We start from the raw sequence: 19344 nt of genomic DNA, 5'->3' as shown, positions 1-19344 counted from the left end.
TCAAGCATGCTTAACTTTGGAGTTCTTTGCCAACATTTAACCCAAAATGTATCTAGCTGGTGTTGTTTGCTTACTTATCTATTCTCGATATATACTATTTTTCTCTAGACTCTCGAGGTATTACAAAATGATGATAACATTTTATGTCACCAATGCTAATTTTCTACCATGAAAAGTTTTCTATTTCGGTGATGAGCCCATGCTGCCACATAAATACCATCTATAGCACTTAGACATATCTGGAACATGTAATTTTTTATTAGATAATAACATAAATAAAAATATAATAGTCCATATAATATAATTTAGAATATAAACTTCATACCTCAAAGTACATAAATCACTTTGAATTTCTAGTTGAACAACACCTCTTTTAATTCTTTTAATCAAATCAGTTGATAAATATGCAAATGCTCTTGTCACATTTTTACTGCATTTATGCACTATACCAAAAGAATGTTGAAACATTTAAGCTATAACTCTTTGTGTAGTCCCATGATATAGAATTGTTAATCCCATAGTTACCCCTTTCTCCACATTTACGTGTCTACCATTTTGCAACAAATTTCTCATTTTTAATATATCTTATATATAAGTTTTTAAATATATGGGGTTTCATGCGAAATTCCTCATAATATTTCATAAGATTTCCTAATAAGACTCCGAGTATGTATTCCTTGCCCCTAAGCACAAAAGTTCTACAAAGAATTCGTTCAACAAATAATCTTTCACTCTCCATGAAGAATTTTACCATCATTGAATCTATTCTCATCATTGCTAGAACTAGAATTTTTATTGCTTAATGAGAAAAAAGTTGAAATAGTAATTAAATTGTGTGCCATCACCACTTGCATAATTAACAAGTTAACGTGCGCTCAGGGTACAAGTGGTTGGAACATGATAAGTTGGACTTCTCACTAATAAATCATGAGTTCAATTCTTTGCCTTGCGCAATGAGACAAAGTCTCCACCTATGATTTATTTCTTATGCTGAAATCAAGAGCACGAGCGACGGGGGACCGCACAAGAGTGGTAATCCCAAATTAACGAGAAATGAATAAGATACTAAAAAAAATCCACATCACATAAAAAAATAGTTTGTACAAATGACTCAATGCAATAAACAAACAATCTATACAAATATAAGTGTTCAAAACAAATACGGCTCACTCCAAGCTCTTCAACCAAGTTTTTTTTTTTTTTTTAACCATCGATATTAACATAAAAATTTACTACACTCTAATGATGTAAATATCGTAATAGCTTTGTTGTATAATGCATCAGATACATCATCCATACTCTCTAAAACATCTATGCACACCATAAAACAAGACAGGTTAGATACACGACTACTCCTTGCTTCATTGCTTTGAGCTTTATACTTCTCAGTATTTGCATTCTTTTTTTCAGCTCTAACGTTTAGTACAAATGCCCACAATTCTAAGCACGAGCCCACCTTGTCTAACTTTGATTGTTTCTTAACCCTCTATAAATCATATGGGGTACTAAGAAACTCTCAAAACCTAATCTATCATCCTCGTGTGCCTAGACACCTTTGGGAAGAAATTCCTCTTCAGTATCTCACTTCTTGTCTAAGTTTGGAAGTGATTGAGTAGAGTGGAAGCATGATGAAAATGTCTTGTAGTTGTTGACTTCCCAAAAACTTAACGAAGTATAACTCAAAATTCTTGCAACTAAGTATTTCAAAAGCTTTTAAATTTTAGCTTTTCTACGAGACAAGGTAAAATATATGTCAAAAAATGAAAAGTAAAATAATTTTTTAAATGAGAAAGTAATATACATGTAAGATAGCATACATACTACATATAAATGTTGCCATTTAGTTTCAGTTACAAACATTGTGTTTATTGTTAGGTCATAGGTAACAGAGGTGCATTCTAACAATTTGCAAAAATCAAGAGGCTTTCTTCAAAGATGATTATACTTCCCGGCCGATTAGTTTGTTTGGCGCTTATCTCTCACTTCTATTTTTTTTAAAATGCTTCTCCATCCATACTAATTCATAGTGTCACCCGTGAGAGGGCTAAGAAATTTTGAGTAAATTAAATATGTTTGAGGATTTGGAAATTTGAGAATTTAAATTTTTGGGAATCAAGAGGATTTTCGGCCATGGAAAATAATTTTTGAGTAATTTAAATTTTTAAGAAGATGAAATATCATTATTTGAATTTTTGGGATTTTTATTAGAATAAAGATTTTTGGGAGGAATTGAATTAATTGATTAAGGGCATATATGGAAGGAGGAGAGCAAAAGAATTAAGTGATTTAATTTAATAAAAACTAAGAGTTAATTTTGAGTTAGGACTTTGACGTACAGGGTTTCAAGACCTCTATATATAAATTACATGGCTTGCAATGTGGCTTCATGCCCCTGGAAAGATTGAAGGAGGCAGAGAGAGTTTTCGAGAAGAGAGAAAGAAGGAGAGGAAAAGCAGAAGCTCTACAAATTGATTTTGCAAACAGAGAGTTTGGTTTTGCTTTGGTAGGCAAGTTCTCTCTTTTTCTTCTCTTTTGTTCTCATTATGTGGATTTAAACCTCTTAATCAATGATTTTCTTGAAGTTCTTCACGCCAATAACCTTCCCATTGGCTCTCTGTTCAAGTTCCTCTACCTACATGTACATATAGATATAAATATTTGTATAACTTTTATCACAGCAACGTTTGACCCTATTGTTGATAAACTGAGAATTCGATCCTTCTTTATTATGATTTGTTCATCATAATTTTCCCTTTGGAATGGTGTAGCTTATAAGATTGATGGATATATATATATATATATTTGTATGTAGGGAGTTCTTGGATATATATATATGTATATGAGTTGCAGAGAATAAGTTGTTTGAATTCGATTGCATTTCTTTTGAAAAATTATTGTTGATTGATTGTGAATTCGTTCCCTTCAATGCGGTATAAGTCCTCTTAAATTACTTTTCTCAATAGGTGTAGATGGTGGTCTGATTTTGGAAGTAATATACATATATATAGAATTATAGAGGCTTTGCGTAAGATTTCAATTTATAAGCAGGAAGTAACTGTAGCAATTTACTGTAGCATCGTTACTGTAGCGCTGTTACTGTAGCACAGAAAAAATATATTTTTTTTTCTTTTTTCATCCTAATATGAGTTTAGTACAAGTAGAAATCTCTTTAATTAAGTTTTAAATTAAATTTAAATTATCTTAAATAAATATTGATAAGATTTAAAAAAATCTTATGCTATAAAAATAATAGTAAGCAAGTCTTATTCATCTAGCATATCCTTGAACTCATAAGGCTTGAGGTTTAATATTTATCTTTTGATTGAACTTTAATTAAAATAATTACATTATTGGGATAGTTTGGAAGTGAGAAGAGAAGGCACCAATTTAAAAAATTAATATTTAATTTCATGCCTCCATATAAAACTTAAAAGACAAATATTGGATGCCTCAATATTTAGCAAAAGTATTCGAAGTCTTAAACCCTTATGATATGAAATTGGAGTTCATTGTTGTTTTTCAAGATACATAAGAGGGTTAAGTTAATCTCATAGGTTGAGGAGTAGTAACTAAATTGAGGAAGGGTAAGAAAAATCTATGTTTTCATAATTAATCCAAAGCATCAAGTCTCCAATACAATGAGAATTAAGACACATGCATTGCATAAGATTATTTGAGTTTATGTGCATTCATGTTGTATGAGCATGGAGCATGAGATTACTTGGAGCACTTCATATTGTGTGTTAGCACGTATTTGAGCATTTGGCATTTAAGGCGGCTTAGTCCGCGAAAGGATCTCATGAGCTCAGTTCTTTTGAGATTACCCACTACCGGTAGTGAGGGATGACAGTCCTAGTAATACTATTGAGATGATATTTCTTTTTTGTTCGTTCCCAGATATGGAGTAGGGGTGTTTGACCCTAGTGAGTATTTGTTTGATGTATATGGTTGTAGGTTCAACAATAGACAAGTATGAGACTTCTTCTTTATATATATGGGCTTTGTCCAGTTTTGCATATATACTTGCATGAGTGATGTTTATTTATTCCACATCTATACGAGAACTTACGCAACCATATAAGACATGCCAATATATTAATTCCCTCAAATTCATATCAGTTATCCATTAGTTTATGACCGGTTATCTATGAGTTTTGAGATGAGTTAGTCTTGACGAGTTTAGCTTTTCTTTGTCTTAGCTTTAAATTTTCTTTTATTGTTTATGACTTGCCGAGTCTTGTGACTCACCTTGTACTCTTCACCATTCCAGGTCATAGCGAGGTAGCTCTTGAGGCGGGTTCTAGTAATAACAGTGGGGGACACTAGCAGTGTGTACGTGGAGGCCACTCGATGCCTATAAGATTTCTGGGTCATTGTTGACTAGTTTAGAGATTGTTATACATTTTATTTTCAGCATTGAGGGATATTTCATTTAAATTTACATTTTGTTGGTTGAGTTTTGCTTGCCTTGAGTTATGGCACAATTAAATAATTTTATTTCTAATTTATGAGAACTAATTATTATTTTTAGTATAGGTTTTCTCTTATTAATTATCGTAGCACTTGGGGTGCTACACATAGCATCCTCATTATCTTCATTCTTTCCCTATTTGTGTACAAAATAAAAAAATAAGTTCAAACAAAAATATTTTATTTTGATAAACACAAAAAGGTTTTATCAAGCCAATCCATAGCATCCCTCTAAATAAATTTAGTTACTAAGTGTTCTTTCATTTGTTTTATTTTTTTGCTATTGAATGGAAATTATAAAATTTAAATAAATTCAATAGAATTTTTAAGAATTTTATTAATATAAATAAATGTATTTGATGAGTGTCCTTTCATTTTTTTTTTATTTTTGTTATTGAACGGAAGAGTCAAAAAGTTTAAATAAATTTAATAGAATTTTTAAATTTGTATTAATATAAAGAAATGTATTCATTGAGTTTCCTTTTTTTATTTTTGTTATTGGAAATATGTCAATTGATAAAATAAATGGGTAATTAATTTTTTAAATAGATAAAATACACTTTATATATAGGTATATAGTAAGGGTGTGTAAATAATTGGTTTAGTTATCGAATCGACTAAAATTTACTAACCGATTAAATCGAATTTAGGAGTAAAATCAAATTTAACCAACCAACTAAGTTGAAAAATCGAACTAACTAATAATAAAAAAAAATCAAATTCAAACTGTATAAATCGAACATAATTGATTAAATCGAAAAAACGTAAAAAAATCAAAGAAAACTAAAGTAACATATAAAAAATACACAAAATTGAATAAAAAGATATCATTTTATAAATATTAAAACAACAATATTTTAAAATTTGGTCGATTTAGTTATTCCAACTAAAAAATTGAACTTTTGAGAAAAATTAACTGAACCAAACTGATACAAAAAAAAAAAATCAAATCGAACCCACAAGTTCGGTTGGTTCAATTTAATTAGTTCAAATAAATCAAACTTTTACTCTTTCCCAATCTATAGATAGATAAATAGATAGATATATGCAATTAATATGTTATAAAAACTCTAGAGTTGAGCTCCATATATATATAGGTATTTTTATATATTATTATTTAAATTATATTAACTATATTAAATTTGGATTACATTAAAATCATTTAAATTATTAAAATAAGTAGTTAATGTTCCCGAATGTTAAATAAAAAAAAAAAAAATACTAAGACTCTAATATATAAAATATAATTAATGTTCATCTTAGTTTTACAGATAAGTTATATTAAAATTATTTAAACTAATTTTCTTTTTATTATCTTGTTATTGAAAAATTTCACTAAATCACATTAAAAACTATTAAATGGCAAAAAAGAAATTTGTAGGGCTTGAATAAATTTTAAAAAAATTATAAAGTTTTTAAAGAACTTCAAATGAATAAATGAAATATGTTTTGGAAAATTTATACATTGTGTCGGCTTACTACCTTGAAAATTTCAAATCAATTTCCCAATATTTGCTTTGTTGACAAGCACTTAGTCGGCTTTGCTTGGTTGACAAGCACTTGCAGTCACTGCTCACTAAGTCTTTATATAAATATATATATATAATATTGAATTTGAATTATTTTCCCATCCACTAGGTAACGGAGTAAGTTTTGGAGTCATGTTAATTTGAGTTGAAAGGCTGATTGCTGAGTGTATACCTTTGTGAGTAATTAAAGTTGATGACGGATACATTTACGGGTAATTTTAATGGTAAGAATAAGTGGTGAATATGTCTGATATTTTAGGTTCGAAATCTTTTAAAGACGTTATATGAAGATTAAATCATAATTTATTTGGGAGCGGGTTGGGATGAGGCCTATCTCTTCTAAGAATATTATGGCGTAAGTTCTGATGCTTGAGTTATTAAAAAAAAAAAAACGATACATAAATATCCAAAATAGTACCAAAATAAACTTAAAATAGTTTAATATACTTTCTCTCATTTTCTTTTTATAATGTCGTTAGACATCTAGAATTCGCTGATAAATTTATTTCTGTCTAATTTTTTTTTTCTTTATTGTGAGTTTTGATTAAAACCATTGTATATGGGGTTCCAATTCTTTTTCTTCTTCTTTTCAAGTCTTTTCGTTTGTTGATGACATTTATTATTGACTGTTACAAACGTTTATTATCATTTTTTAATGATGATGTAAATGTTAAAATAATTTTATTTTTTCGTGGTTTAAGAAGTAAGAAAAAGCGAGTATAAGAGGCAAAGGTATTTTGGATTTTTTTTTTAAATTTAACTTGTAATCACTTAAGAAAAGAAGTATGTGTTGTGAATAATTAACCTAAAAAAAAAATAGTGGCATTTTAAAAACAAAAGGGTAATCTGTGAAATTTAATAGAACTATAGGGTAATATGCGAAATTTATCCCATTTCTTTCTTCGTGTATGTATATAAAGAAGCACTCAAAAACCCTACTCTCTGTTAAAGCCCAGAGTCTATCTCCGCTTCAATTTCTCTTTTCCGGCTGTATTGCCATGGAAGGCCCAGCTGATGAAATAGCAAATCCGATGGCAGATCTATCTGTGACGGGCACTCCTTCCCAGCCTAGCAAAAGGTGAGACTTCTTTCCCAATATTGCCTTTCATATATGTGCGTACATATGGTAGACAGCGGAGTTTCGTTCAGTTTTTCATTGTTTTGATTTAATGAATAGTGCCCAGAAGAGAGAGCTAAAGAACAAGCAGAAGGAAGAGGAACGGAGGCGTAAAGAAGAGGAGAAGGCTAAGAAGGTAACCGCCCCTGCCTTCGTTTAATTCGTCTTCTTTCTCGTGCTTTCTTTAGGCAAGCGGAATGGGAAATGTTGATGAATTTTGAGATTTGATCTTATCGATAGAGTTGATTTTGGAGATTTTGTTGTCATGCTTGTGGGTTTTGCTGAGTTCTTGTGGTTGTTCAACTTCTGTTTCTTTGTTACTTTGCTTGGCATGGAGAATGCATTTGGTGAAATAGTTTCTGAAATCATTTATTTATTTTTTCTGAAATTGACAACTAGAACAATGAAAATGGGGAACAGAAAGGAGTAAAATGACAAGAAGTGGGCCTTTGCAATTAGCCTATCGTCTGGCATTTAGATTAACTCTAAAATTCCTTAAGTTATTCCCTGAAGCATCCGCTACCAGTAAAAGCCTTGAGACTTTATTCTATCATATTGGACACTAATCCTGTGTACCTTTTTGTCATCATACCCCTCCATAAAAATAATAGTATGCAGTGGTTGAGCAAAGAGTCCCAAAAATTTATTCTACACCAAAATATTTTTTCCCCCTTTATGAATGGCCCTAATGCTATGTTTGGGAGTTTTGAGGGGAGAGGAAGGAAGGGTTTATATAAGAAAGGAAAGGGAAGGGAGGGAGGGGGAAGGAAAAGTAGTTAGCTTTCTCTTGATTGGATGTTTAATGAGGTCAGGGAAGGGAATTGCCTTCCCCTTGTTTGTGAGTTAAAGAGAAAATGAAAGGGGAGGAAAGGTTTATAACGTTAAATTTTCAATATAAATAACCCTTATGGTTTTAATGAAGCTGTTTTAGAAGAAAGAGGGAAAAGGGCAAAACAATTAAATTAACGTGAAATTATTGAAATAGGTTTCTTTCCTCTCTCTTACCCCCCCACTGATTTGGAGGCGACAAAAATTTAAAAGAATGAGGGGGAGGGAGGGGGATTATGGTCCCTCTCATACCCTTCCCCTCTTCTCCTTAAATTTCTTCCAAACGAAGGGTTTGTTTCCCCTTCCTTTTCTTCTTTTTCCTTCCCCCTCAATCCAAACATAGTGTAAGATAAAATTATATCTGCATTACATTTAGTTTAGTTTGATAATCTGAGTCCAGCTTAGGCGAGTTTTGATGTCAGCTTGGAATAAGTTTTCTATTCCAAGCATGCAAATTTGGTGTTTTATTTAAATAATGCCAAAAGAATCTATTACCAGTAAAATTCCTTGACACTTTATTCTACCATATTTTCCCAATCCCACTTACCTGTTTGTTATTCTAATCCACCATAAAGATAATAATATGAAGTGGTTTATCATAGCTTTACAAAAAGTTTGTCCTATACCAAATATTCCTTATGAAGGCCCTAAAAATAACATTGTATATGTTTTTAGTTCTGTTTGATAATTGGTGTACATCTTAGCTGGGTTTAGATGTTAACTCCAAACAAGTCAATTCCAACTATACAAATGTGGTGATCTCATAAATTATTACCAAAAGCATCCATTACTAGTACAATCCCTAGAGGCTTGATCTATGGCATTACGCACTAATCCCACTTACCTTTTCATAATTCTACTCCACTATAAAAAAAAAGGGTGATTTGGTTTATCAAAGCTTCCCAAAACATATGTTCTACACCAGATATTCTTTATGAATGGGCCTATAAATAAATAAAATTCTATATATGTGGGTGTGTATATACACACACGCACACATAAACACACTTTTTAGTTTAGTTTGATAATTGGCGTCCAGTTTAGGCAAGTGTGTGTTAACTCTAATTAAGTTTCAATTCCAACTACTCAAATGTTTGGATTATGGTCCCTCTTATACCCTTCCCCTCTTCTCCTTAAATTTATTCCAAACAAAGGGTTTGTTTCCCCTTCCCTTTCTTCTTTTTCCTTCCCCCTCAATCCAAACATATTGTAAGATAAAATTATATCTGCATTACATTTAGTTTAGTTTGATAATCTGAGTCCAGCTTAGGCGAGTTTTGATGTCAGCTTGGAATAAGTTTTCTATTCCAAGCATGCAAATTTGGTGTTTTCTTTAATCAATCCCAAAAGAATCTATTACCAATAAAATTCCTTGACACTTTATTCTACCACATTTTCCCAAGCTCACTTACCTGTTTGTTATTCTAATCCACCATAAAGATAATTATATGAAGTGGTTTATCATAGCTTTACAAAAAGTTTGTCCAACACCAAATATTCTTTATGAATGGGCCTATAAATAATTAAAATTCTATATATGTACACACACACACACACACACACACACACACACACACACACTTTTTAGTTTAGTTTGATAATTGTTGTCCAGTTTAGGCAAGTGTGTGTTAACTCTAACTAAGTTTCAATTCCAACTACTCAAATGTGGTGATCCTGTAAATTATTGCAAAAAAATCTGATGGGGGACATGAAAGGAAATATTTTGAAAGATATTATTCTAGGAAAAAAATATAGAAATTTATATATTTTTTTATTTTTTAGTATAATTTATTATTTTATTTATTTTTTATTTCTTTCTTAAGTAGTTTGGAAAAATTATATTTCCATCCTAATTAGGATAAGATTTTCATCTTTGATATAATTCCTAATTAGCTAAGATTTATAGTCTATATGAATCCTTTTGAGATGTATATTCTAGTATATTTTATTTATTCCTAAGTAGTTTTTGAAAGATTATATTTCTATTCTAATTAGCATACAATCTTCATTTTGGATATATCTTTCCTAATTAGGTAGGATTTATGGTCTATATAAATCCTTTTGAGATGTATTCATATCCAGACTTTGATTATTTACATTTATTTAAGAATTGACTTGAGTGTATATTGTGCATCCTAGTTAATTCTTGCATTCTTATTATTGGTTCTGCTTCACATCCACTACCAGTAAAATCCTTTAATACATTAGTCTACCATGTTACTACACTATCACTTACTTTCTTGCAATCCTACTCACCATAAAAACAACAATGCGTAGCAGTTGATCAAAGCTACTAAATATGATTCTCCGCTTCTCTTGATCGTCAGATCTATGGACTCTGTTTTTTCTCTTCAAAGTTGGTTATCCTCTCATTCTATTATCTGACAAGTAATTGTTCTCTCCTAGGCTGCTGCCATGTCAAATTTGCAGGTTCAGAAGCCCCAAGCAGTAGACGAGGAGGACATGGATCCCACGGTAAATAATTACCTGCTTGTAACTTCCTAGCTTAATAATTATGATTCATTTATTGTGTTCTTGTCTTCTAGGAAACTAATAGTTATGCTAAGCAATTTTTTCCCCTTCCATGCAGCAATATTTTGAAAATAGACTGAAAGCCCTTGCATCTCAGAAGAGTGCAGGGATTAATCCCTATCCTCACAAATTTCATGCTTCAATGTCCATCCTTGAATACATAGAGAAGTATAAAGGGCTTAGCAATGGGGATCATCTGGAGGATGTTCAAATATCTTTGGCTGGTATTAAAATGTAGAAATTTGATCATTAGGCAGGGAAGTATACATCACTATAAACACGTCTTAACATAAAGCCATGTTATGTTTTTCTTTTGCAAGGGCGAGTTATGAACAAGCGATCCTCTTCATCGAAGTTGTTCTTCTATGATTTGCATGCAGATGGTGCAAAAGTACAAGTTATGGCTGATGCAAGGTAGTTAAATAGGACCAACTTTTGGGAAGTGTGTTATTTTCTGAGCTGCATCTGCTTCATAAAGTGTCATGAAATTAATATTTTTCTTCGTAGATATCTTATTTATACATATATATATGTATGTATTTTCTTCTCTAGTGGACCGTGGACTATATTGGATGTCGATGTCATTGCATGTATCATCTCATTCCAGTCTGCGCATTTATGTGGTTAGTTTTATTTGTTTTGGCATGTAGTAGCAATTATTTGAATCTTTTCAACATGTCTCTGGAGCTTTATCTAATATCAGGTATTTTAATTAGTACTTCATTGATTATTAAAAAGTTCTTTGACCACAATTGTTTTTGCCAGTATTTATGTCCGTGAGTTTAAGTTTATTTTCCTTCCAGCCCAGTCAATATGACATCCTATTATCCTGTGTTGCATAGGCAACTGCTTATGCAATCAACATGAAATCAAAGATATGCACCTGAGTTGAATCCTCTCATAGAATTCATATTGTAATGTAAAATAGATAAACAAATGTGTTAGATACCTTCTAGGCTTCCTACATTTTGCCCTTTTGTGTAAAGGCCCATAAAAGCCTTTCTCCGTTGAAACTGGACTGTGGAAAAGGGGCAGAAAGCATGTGAAAAGGCTATTGAAGGTACCTCTTGTGCTCCTATAATCTTATGGAATGATCCTTATGGAAAGTCTGGAAAGAAGATGGAAAATGGCCCATGCCCTGACCACAAGTGGCAGCTAATGTAAAAGGTCTGCCCAACCACTACATTTAGAAATATTGCTCTTTCCTAAATTGACCTTCATTCTGAACAAAGCTACAGAGTTGAGTAGGAGCGTATCTGAGTACTGTAGTTGAGCTTGAACTTGTCTTCAAAGATTTTTTTTTTCCTTTTTGTATTTTGGAAGCCCATAAATGCTTTGTAAAGGTGATTTCAAACTAATTTTGAGCTGAACTTGTCTTTGCTGAAATTCATAGTTGTCCACCAGCTTGGCTTAATTGGCTGAACGAGCGGCTTATGTGATTCCAATTTGTGTTGATTGTTGGCACTCAAAGCTTTGCTTTGAGATAGTATCGATGAGATAATCTTAATGTTGATTGTAGTTGTGAGATTGGCATGGGTAATTAACTTTCTGTGTCTTCAGTTTTTAGAAGGTTGTTCACATTCCAGTATAGGATATTGGAAAACATAGTTTTCTAAGTGTGCCCATGCGTAATGTGCAACTTTGTCTGCCTTTGTTGAAGGGGGGCCCTCACCTAAGGATGTGAGGTGCATGCCTCGTGTGCCCTTTGGATAAGATTCTCTCTCTCTTTTTTTTGTTACAGTGTCTAAAACATAAAAAAAGCGTAAGCCAAACATAAAAATAACAATGAAGAGCTTTTGGCGTTGACCTTCTTAGAGTAAGAGAGGAAGAGATGTATAGAACTTCAGAGAGCCGTCTTTGTCAAGCTTTACAGATCCCATTCAGGTACTTATTTTTGTCTGAAAGATTTTTTAGCTTTGACTTGCCTCCTTTTGCTTCTTTCTTCTCAAGATGAAATCATAGTCATGTAGCTCTCAGAGGCAAGCCAGGACAAGTCTGTTCAACATCTGCTGGATTTGCCATGCGGTGGGAAACTTTGTTGCATGAGATGTCTTCCCACTCTGTATATATATATTTTTTCTTTTCCTTTTGTTTTTTTGGTGATCTGGCTGTTTTCTTTTTCAAATCTCTAAATTGTTTATTTCAATTAGAAACACATGAAGTTAGGTTGGCTGTTCTTTTCCTGTTTTGTTTTTCTTTTCTTTTCCTTTTTGCTTTTGCTAATTGCATGTCGCATGTGGTATTATATGTATCATCCATATAGTTTTTGCATGACAATGCTGAATGTTAGAAGTTTGTTGGTGTTGTATGCCTTTTTCCGTTTTCACTCCTATGTTTAATGTATTTGAATATGTGTTTGATCATTGTGTTGTGTTATGCAGGCACATTCTGGGTAGCAATACCAGGCTCTCCTAAAATATGAATTTCTCAATTCCTCTTTTCTTTTGCTAGTCATCATTTATCATCAACACTAATTCTACCTTATGCTAACTAAGTTAGCATTCATAATGTCAATTGACTTCTAAAAGTCGGATTGACAATACAATTCCATGCAAAAGAATTTTTATGCAGGAGGCCCGTTTTTGATGCAACTATAGTGATGGAATGATGAGATAATGTTGCAACACCATCCTCATATTGAAAAGTTTCATGAGATGGTGGTGAATGAATAGGGGTGGATTCAGAAATCTATGTAGGGGGAGGCTAAATTTTTTTTTTTTTGAGGTATAAAATTACACATCACAAATTTTGGGGTGGGCTGGAATTTTTTTCGACGGAATTATTATTAAAATTTATTATTTTTTACATTAAAAAATTAATTTTTTATATTAAAAATTAATTTTAATTGTGAGCTCATGCATGGATCTGCCCCTGTGAATGAATATAATTGATGTCGTTCTGTTCCATGACAGTTGATATTGTGAACCAGCCTGTACATGGAAACATGACACCATATTCTTAGCTATTTAGCTGGTAAAATCTAGAAACCATAACCACTTAATGGAATGTGTTTGTTAAACACATTGTTCTGGAAACATAGCCAGATGATGGACTGGAAATGTGTGTATATTGGTTCAACAGGAGGTTATACCTTTCCAAATAATGCACAAGTATACCAAAAATTTATTAGTACTCCTATATTTAAATATAACATTATTCCATTACCAATCTATAATTGGACAAGATCAAAATTACAATTATAATGCAGTTAACTGTGGCATTGATAAAAATGTAATTGATTGTGCAAGCTGCAGAAAAGTATTAAATGATTAATGTATGGAACTATTGCAGGACATCAGATATGGATGAAGCTGAATTTGGCAAGTTCCACTCTGCTGTGAAACGTGGAGATATTGTTGGTGTAACTGGGTATCCAGGTATAGAATGCTTCTATTATTATCAATTTACAAATATTTAACTGACCTTAAACCCCGTTCTACACCTTTGTTCTTCCATAGTAGATGGGCATTAGAGGAGGCTCTTTCAATACTGGTTTTGGTGCTTGTTGGTTTTTTTGGATAATTAAAATTTACTAGCTAACTAGGAAGTAGAATGAAGTTGATATTTATTACCTTTACCAGCAGAATTCCCACGTGTGTTTGATCTTCTAGCTTTTGAAAGTTTACTTTACAGGTGTAAGGTCTGAATTTTATTGGTAGTCCCTTTTTCGTTGTATCCAAATGTGTTGCCTTCGTTGAGCTTGTAAGAAGGCGTCATCTTAGAGTTGATGACTAAAAGGCCAAAACGTATATTCAAATCTCTAATTTCCAAACCTATGGTCGATGATGACAATCTGTTCTTACCATATTTCAAAAGTTTTTCTATCATTTCATTCTCTTTTCTTGCTAATGGAATAATGCATTTAGGAGTGTGCAGTGGCTGTTGCAGTGTTACAATTCATTTGGTGGATATGTATCTTAATGGAGTTCATTTTCTTCATATTTTCTTTCTTTTCTAATGTATATTTGCCACTTTTGAAGGAAAAAGTAAAAGGGGGGAGTTGAGTATTTTTCCAAGATCATTCATCCCGTTGTCGCATTGTCTCCATATGATGCCACGGCAAAAGGCTGGTCCTGGTGCAGAAAACATCAATGTGAAGGTAAGAAATCCCTTTTGAGAATGCATCTGATGTCTCTTGAGATCTTTGTTGACATGAATACCTTTATTATGTACAGGATATGTGGGTCCCTGGCAGTGGCCGGAATCCTGAGACTTACATACTAAAGGATCAGGTACAAAATAGTACTTGAGCAGTTTGCTTAGTTATTTGCATAAACAACCCCCCCCCCTCTCCCCGGCGGCGCACACACAGGAAAAAAAGGACAGAATCATGAAAGGGGGCCCAAGCCACCAAAAACAAGGTGCTGATTTTTTAATACTTCTAGGAAACTCGATACCGTCAAAGGTACTTGGATTTGATGTTGAACGTGGAGGTTCGACAAATATTCAAAACCCGGGCGAAGATTATTTCTTACATTAGAAGCTTTCTCAACAATCTTGACTTCTTAGAGGTAAATGCTGTTTTTCCTGATGCCATGGTTCTTGTTTTGATGTGGTATCATTTTCCTTTCATAAGCTACATAATTCTGTTTATGGTCCATTAAGCAATTTTCGTGGTTTTAAGGTTGAAACACCCATGATGAACATGATTGCTGGGGGAGCAGCTGCTCGTCCATTTGTGACCCACCACAATGACCTGAACATGAAGCTATACATGCGGATTGCTCCAGAACTTTATCTTAAGGAGCTAGTTGTTGGTGGACTGGACCGTGTCTACGAGATAGGGAAACAATTCAGGAATGAGGGAATTGACTTGACACATAATCCTGAGTTTACTACTTGCGAGTTTTATATGGCTTTTGCCGACTATAATGACTTGATGGAGCTGACAGAGAAAATGTTGAGTGGTTAGTGAGCAGTGACAATTGTCTTTGTAAACATGGTGTTCCTTTTGTTCATGTCATCAATTCTATATAATTTTGTTCTTTCATATTCCTCGTTAACTTGCTTTGATTGAAACAGGGATGATCAAGGAACTTACGGGTGGCTATAAAATTAAATATCATGCAAATGGGTTGGGCAATGACCCAATTGAGATAGACTTCACTCCTCCATTCAGGTCTCTGGACATAGGCAATGGTTTTGTTAGATTAAATTGATTTCTTGCCTCTGCATCAGAAGCTTATTGGGAAAAGTCTCTGTTCTTTTCATAACTTTTGCAGGAGGATTGACATGATAGAGGAGTTGGAAAAGATGGCAAACCTTAGCATACCCAAGGATCTTTCTAGTAATGAAGCAAACAAATATTTGGCAAATGCATGTCTGAAGTTGGATATCAAATGCCCTCCTCCACAGACAACTGCTCGTCTACTGGACAAAGTAAATCCTTTATCTTTGTTCTGTCTCTCTGGACCAATTATACCATTATTATTCCTATTATTACTCATTTGATAACATTATAGCCTAGTGGGCAAGATTTATTCTCATAATCTAGTTTCAAAATTCAGTTATGCATCATAGTCTCGTAATTTTTTGCATTATCTGACATATTTGTGCTCTAGGTTTAGTTCATGCTATGACCTCTTAATTGATATTTCTTGCATCCTATACCTATTTATGTAGTTACTGTACCTTTATATGCTTTAGATTTAATGATACAACATTATTTTGCATGTTATGATTAGTGTTTACATTCAATGCAGCTTGTGGGGCACTTCCTAGAGGATACATGTGTGAACCCTACCTTCATTATTAACCATCCGGAGATAATGAGTCCATTGGCAAAGTGGCATAGGTCCAAGCCAGGGCTTACTGAACGTTTTGAATTATTCATCAACAAGCATGAAGTATGTCAGACCAGCTCTTCAATCTGATTCTTTCAAATCTTATTTTTCTATCTTGTGTGTGTGTGTGCATATATGTCAGTTTGATGAGTGCTTTTTACTGCTGTATCTCATACTCAGCTTTGCAATGCATACACGGAGTTGAATGATCCCGTGGTACAACGGCAACGCTTTGCTGACCAACTCAAGGTATTAATTTTGCTAAGAATTGTCATTGTGGTATCTTGTGTAGTGTGCTGAACTCTTAAGGCTTTGAAAATTTCAGGACCGACAATCAGGTGATGATGAAGCAATGGCTTTGGATGAAACATTTTGTACGGCTCTTGAATATGGTCTGCCCCCGACAGGTGGGTGGGGCTTGGGTATTGACCGACTTGCAATGTTGTTGACAGATTCACAGAACATCAAGGTTTGTGCTTTCCCTGAGTGGCACCATGTGAATGTCTTGTTTTCAAATTTTATCCTTCATGTCCTCATGGTACTTTTCATTTTCCTTGAATTTAAATGTTATTTAATTAACATTGGTGGCTTATGGGTTAGGGCTGGATGTGTTTGGATGGATTTTGCAAATTCTGTATCATGCATTGGTTATTCATCGTGAGCTTTCCTACTCATCTCCAATTTTACTTGGTGGGCAGGAAGTTCTGCTGTTTCCAGCGATGAAGCCTCAGGATGAGCCACCTGCTAAAGGTATGTGCTATGCATGGTTGCTTTCAATCAGTAAATGAGGAAGCAATATACGATTTTATGTTGCATGTGATTTACAGTCTTGTCCAAATCCAGTGCTGTTATGCCTTGGAGTTGGATCTGACCATTATCCATCTTGCTTGATGATGGGCACAACTGTAGCTGTTCCTTAATGGTAAACAAAATGGTGAAGTCTTGATGACCTGAATGAGCAGGAATATTTTTAGGGCTTCTGGGGGTTTGTGAACCCCAGAGCAGAGCAACAACCTACTGGGGACGTATAATTTTATAGGGTCGTGGAAGAGAGTGAGGAGGATGTATTAGACCCTTTAGTAAGAATATTTAGGGCTATGTCAAGATTTTAGTGAAGTTTGTCTGTAGTCTTTGTGGATTGCATAAAATTAGAGTTGATGAGGGAAATTTTTTGGTAATTACACCTAGGGGTATTTACTATTGGCGTTAAGTGTCACTGGCCTTTAAGGCTTGTGATTTTTGTTGTTAAATAAATAATTAATAGTGCAGAAACTAAAAATTGGATCACATAAAGCTCTGAACATCCAAAGTCTCTTGCATGTGACTCACTTGGCTTCACAAAAATGAGGAAAAAAAGATTTGATGCACTTGAATAAGAACACTGTGAAAGCCAGAATGGAAATTTAGGTAACTGATCCAGGCATAAAGAAACAAAGGAAAAAATAATAATTGAAATTTAAAGTGATTTAACTCCTACCCCTTGTTTGATCCAGATTTTGCTTAGCAAAAGGAAAATTTAACCAAGGAAGGTAATTCTTTGTTATTGTTTGGCAGGGCTGAGAGGGTTTGAAGAAATTATGCATGTCATGAGGAATATACTGTAATTTGGGCTTTGGGCATATGGCGTTTTGGTCTCTTGTGATGCCACTCATTTTTGGTTTTTTTGTTTTTGGGCATATTGTCTGCATAAATGTTAGCCTTATAATGGTTGATGATTTTGTTAGTATAGATCGTTATGTGATGCCTTTTTGTCCTCTCCTTTTTTTGCAGCAACAACAGCATTGGATTGAAATGTCAGACACCATAATGTTTTTATCAGATCCGAGAGTGAGGACAGCTGTTGATTTTTTGGTGGTTAAATTTTCACTGTAATCATTTACTTGTTCTGGTTTACTGTAACATTTAGTCTAGGGTTCTGATTAGTGAATCCTCAGCCCTTTGTCATGGGGCAGGGGACAATTAAGAAGTTATGAACTTATGCTTGCTAAATTTTTGGCAAGTACACCCCTAAGTTTACCCAACATTTTAAGTATACTTTAAATTCTTCGAAAGCAAATCCTCATTGTAGTCCGGGTTACGTATATATATTTTCTTGACTCCAGAGAACTCGTTAGCTTCTGGGACTGGGGGTATTTATACTCTGGCCATTTTGTATTATGCCAAGCTTGAACTGGTAGGGCACCAATGGCTTTGATCGAACTAGGCATTTGATAGCTTTGAAGGGATATGCACAAGTGGGTTTTTAGCAAAAGATTAGGGTGATGGCTTGGAACTGTCAGCCTCAAGTCTTGGGCTTATAAAGGCTTCGGGTCTGGGTTTAAATTATGACACAATTTTTGTGCAAAGTAAAAGAAGAGACGTTAGCAAAGAAAGTGGAGAGCTTTGAATGCCATTTGAAGAGCCGTGAACAAAATTGCGACGTGAACGGTCCCTTTCATCTCTAGTTAAGATGCCAAATGCCAATCCAATCAAGTGACATGGTACGTTTGAAATCTCCAAGAGAGGGGGGTTGATTTCTTCGTAGGCTTTGAGTTGTTGCCAAGAAGAGAGGAAGACACCATGAGTGGATCCAGACCTCAGGTCGGCGGCCATATATCTACAGTGTGAGAAGCAATTGTAGCCTCACACTTTGGAGATGGGGGCAGTCCTTACCAGAAGCAATCATGAAATTTTCTTGGCAATCCTTTGTTTGGGAGAAAGAGAGAGAAAGCACCATGAGAAGAGAAGAATGACAAACAACAAATGGGTGTAGGCGGGGACTGGACAAGAAAATCTCACCAGGAAAATAAAAACAGTGCAAAAGTGGACCTATTGTGCATTCCACATACCATTAAAAGTGCACAGAAAGGTTGAAAGCTATTCATGATTCAAAGCACCTACTATGTGACAACAGCCCCAAATCACTTTTCCACTCATAGCTAGGTAGCTAGTAGTGAAGGACCATACATATATGTATATATATAATTTATTCTGAGAATCAATTCTTTTTGTTCTCTCTCTCTCTCTCTCTCCCCTCCCATCCCTATCTTCTCTCCCCCAAAAGTTCTCCACCCAATCTAACCCTATTTTCAAGAATCAGACTCAA

The 19344-nt window shown here is 33.8% G+C and overlaps 1 protein-coding gene across 2 annotated transcripts; it reads left to right on the top strand.

Annotated features, from left to right (window-relative positions):
• Positions 1–6920: 6920 nt before the first annotated feature.
• On the top strand, positions 6921–18377 carry LOC127806407 (lysine--tRNA ligase). 2 transcript variants are annotated; one of them, XM_052343672.1, is made up of 18 exons: positions 6921–7077; positions 7177–7252; positions 10351–10419; positions 10535–10700; positions 10797–10890; positions 13768–13853; positions 14457–14575; positions 14652–14708; positions 14862–14987; positions 15101–15383; positions 15499–15595; positions 15699–15855; positions 16179–16322; positions 16440–16508; positions 16585–16728; positions 16958–17009; positions 17814–17890; positions 18030–18377. In XM_052343672.1, the coding sequence occupies exons 1-17, from the start codon at positions 6998–7000 to the stop codon at positions 17861–17863; spliced, it is 1869 nt and encodes a 622-aa protein (XP_052199632.1). In that variant the 5' UTR covers positions 6921–6997; the 3' UTR covers positions 17864–17890; positions 18030–18377. The 2 variants fall into 2 exon arrangements, with proteins under 2 accessions (XP_052199632.1, XP_052199633.1); XM_052343673.1 differs by lacking the exon at positions 17814–17890 and having other exon boundaries at positions 6922–7077.
• Positions 18378–19344: the final 967 nt, after the last annotated feature.

The sequence above is a fragment of the Diospyros lotus genome, chromosome 7, assembly GCF_014633365.1.
Source record: "Diospyros lotus cultivar Yz01 chromosome 7, ASM1463336v1, whole genome shotgun sequence".
In the NCBI taxonomy this organism is placed as follows: Eukaryota; Viridiplantae; Streptophyta; class Magnoliopsida; order Ericales; family Ebenaceae; genus Diospyros; species Diospyros lotus.
Note: the sequence above shows the minus strand (reverse complement) of the source record. Positions and strands in the feature narration are given on the sequence as shown.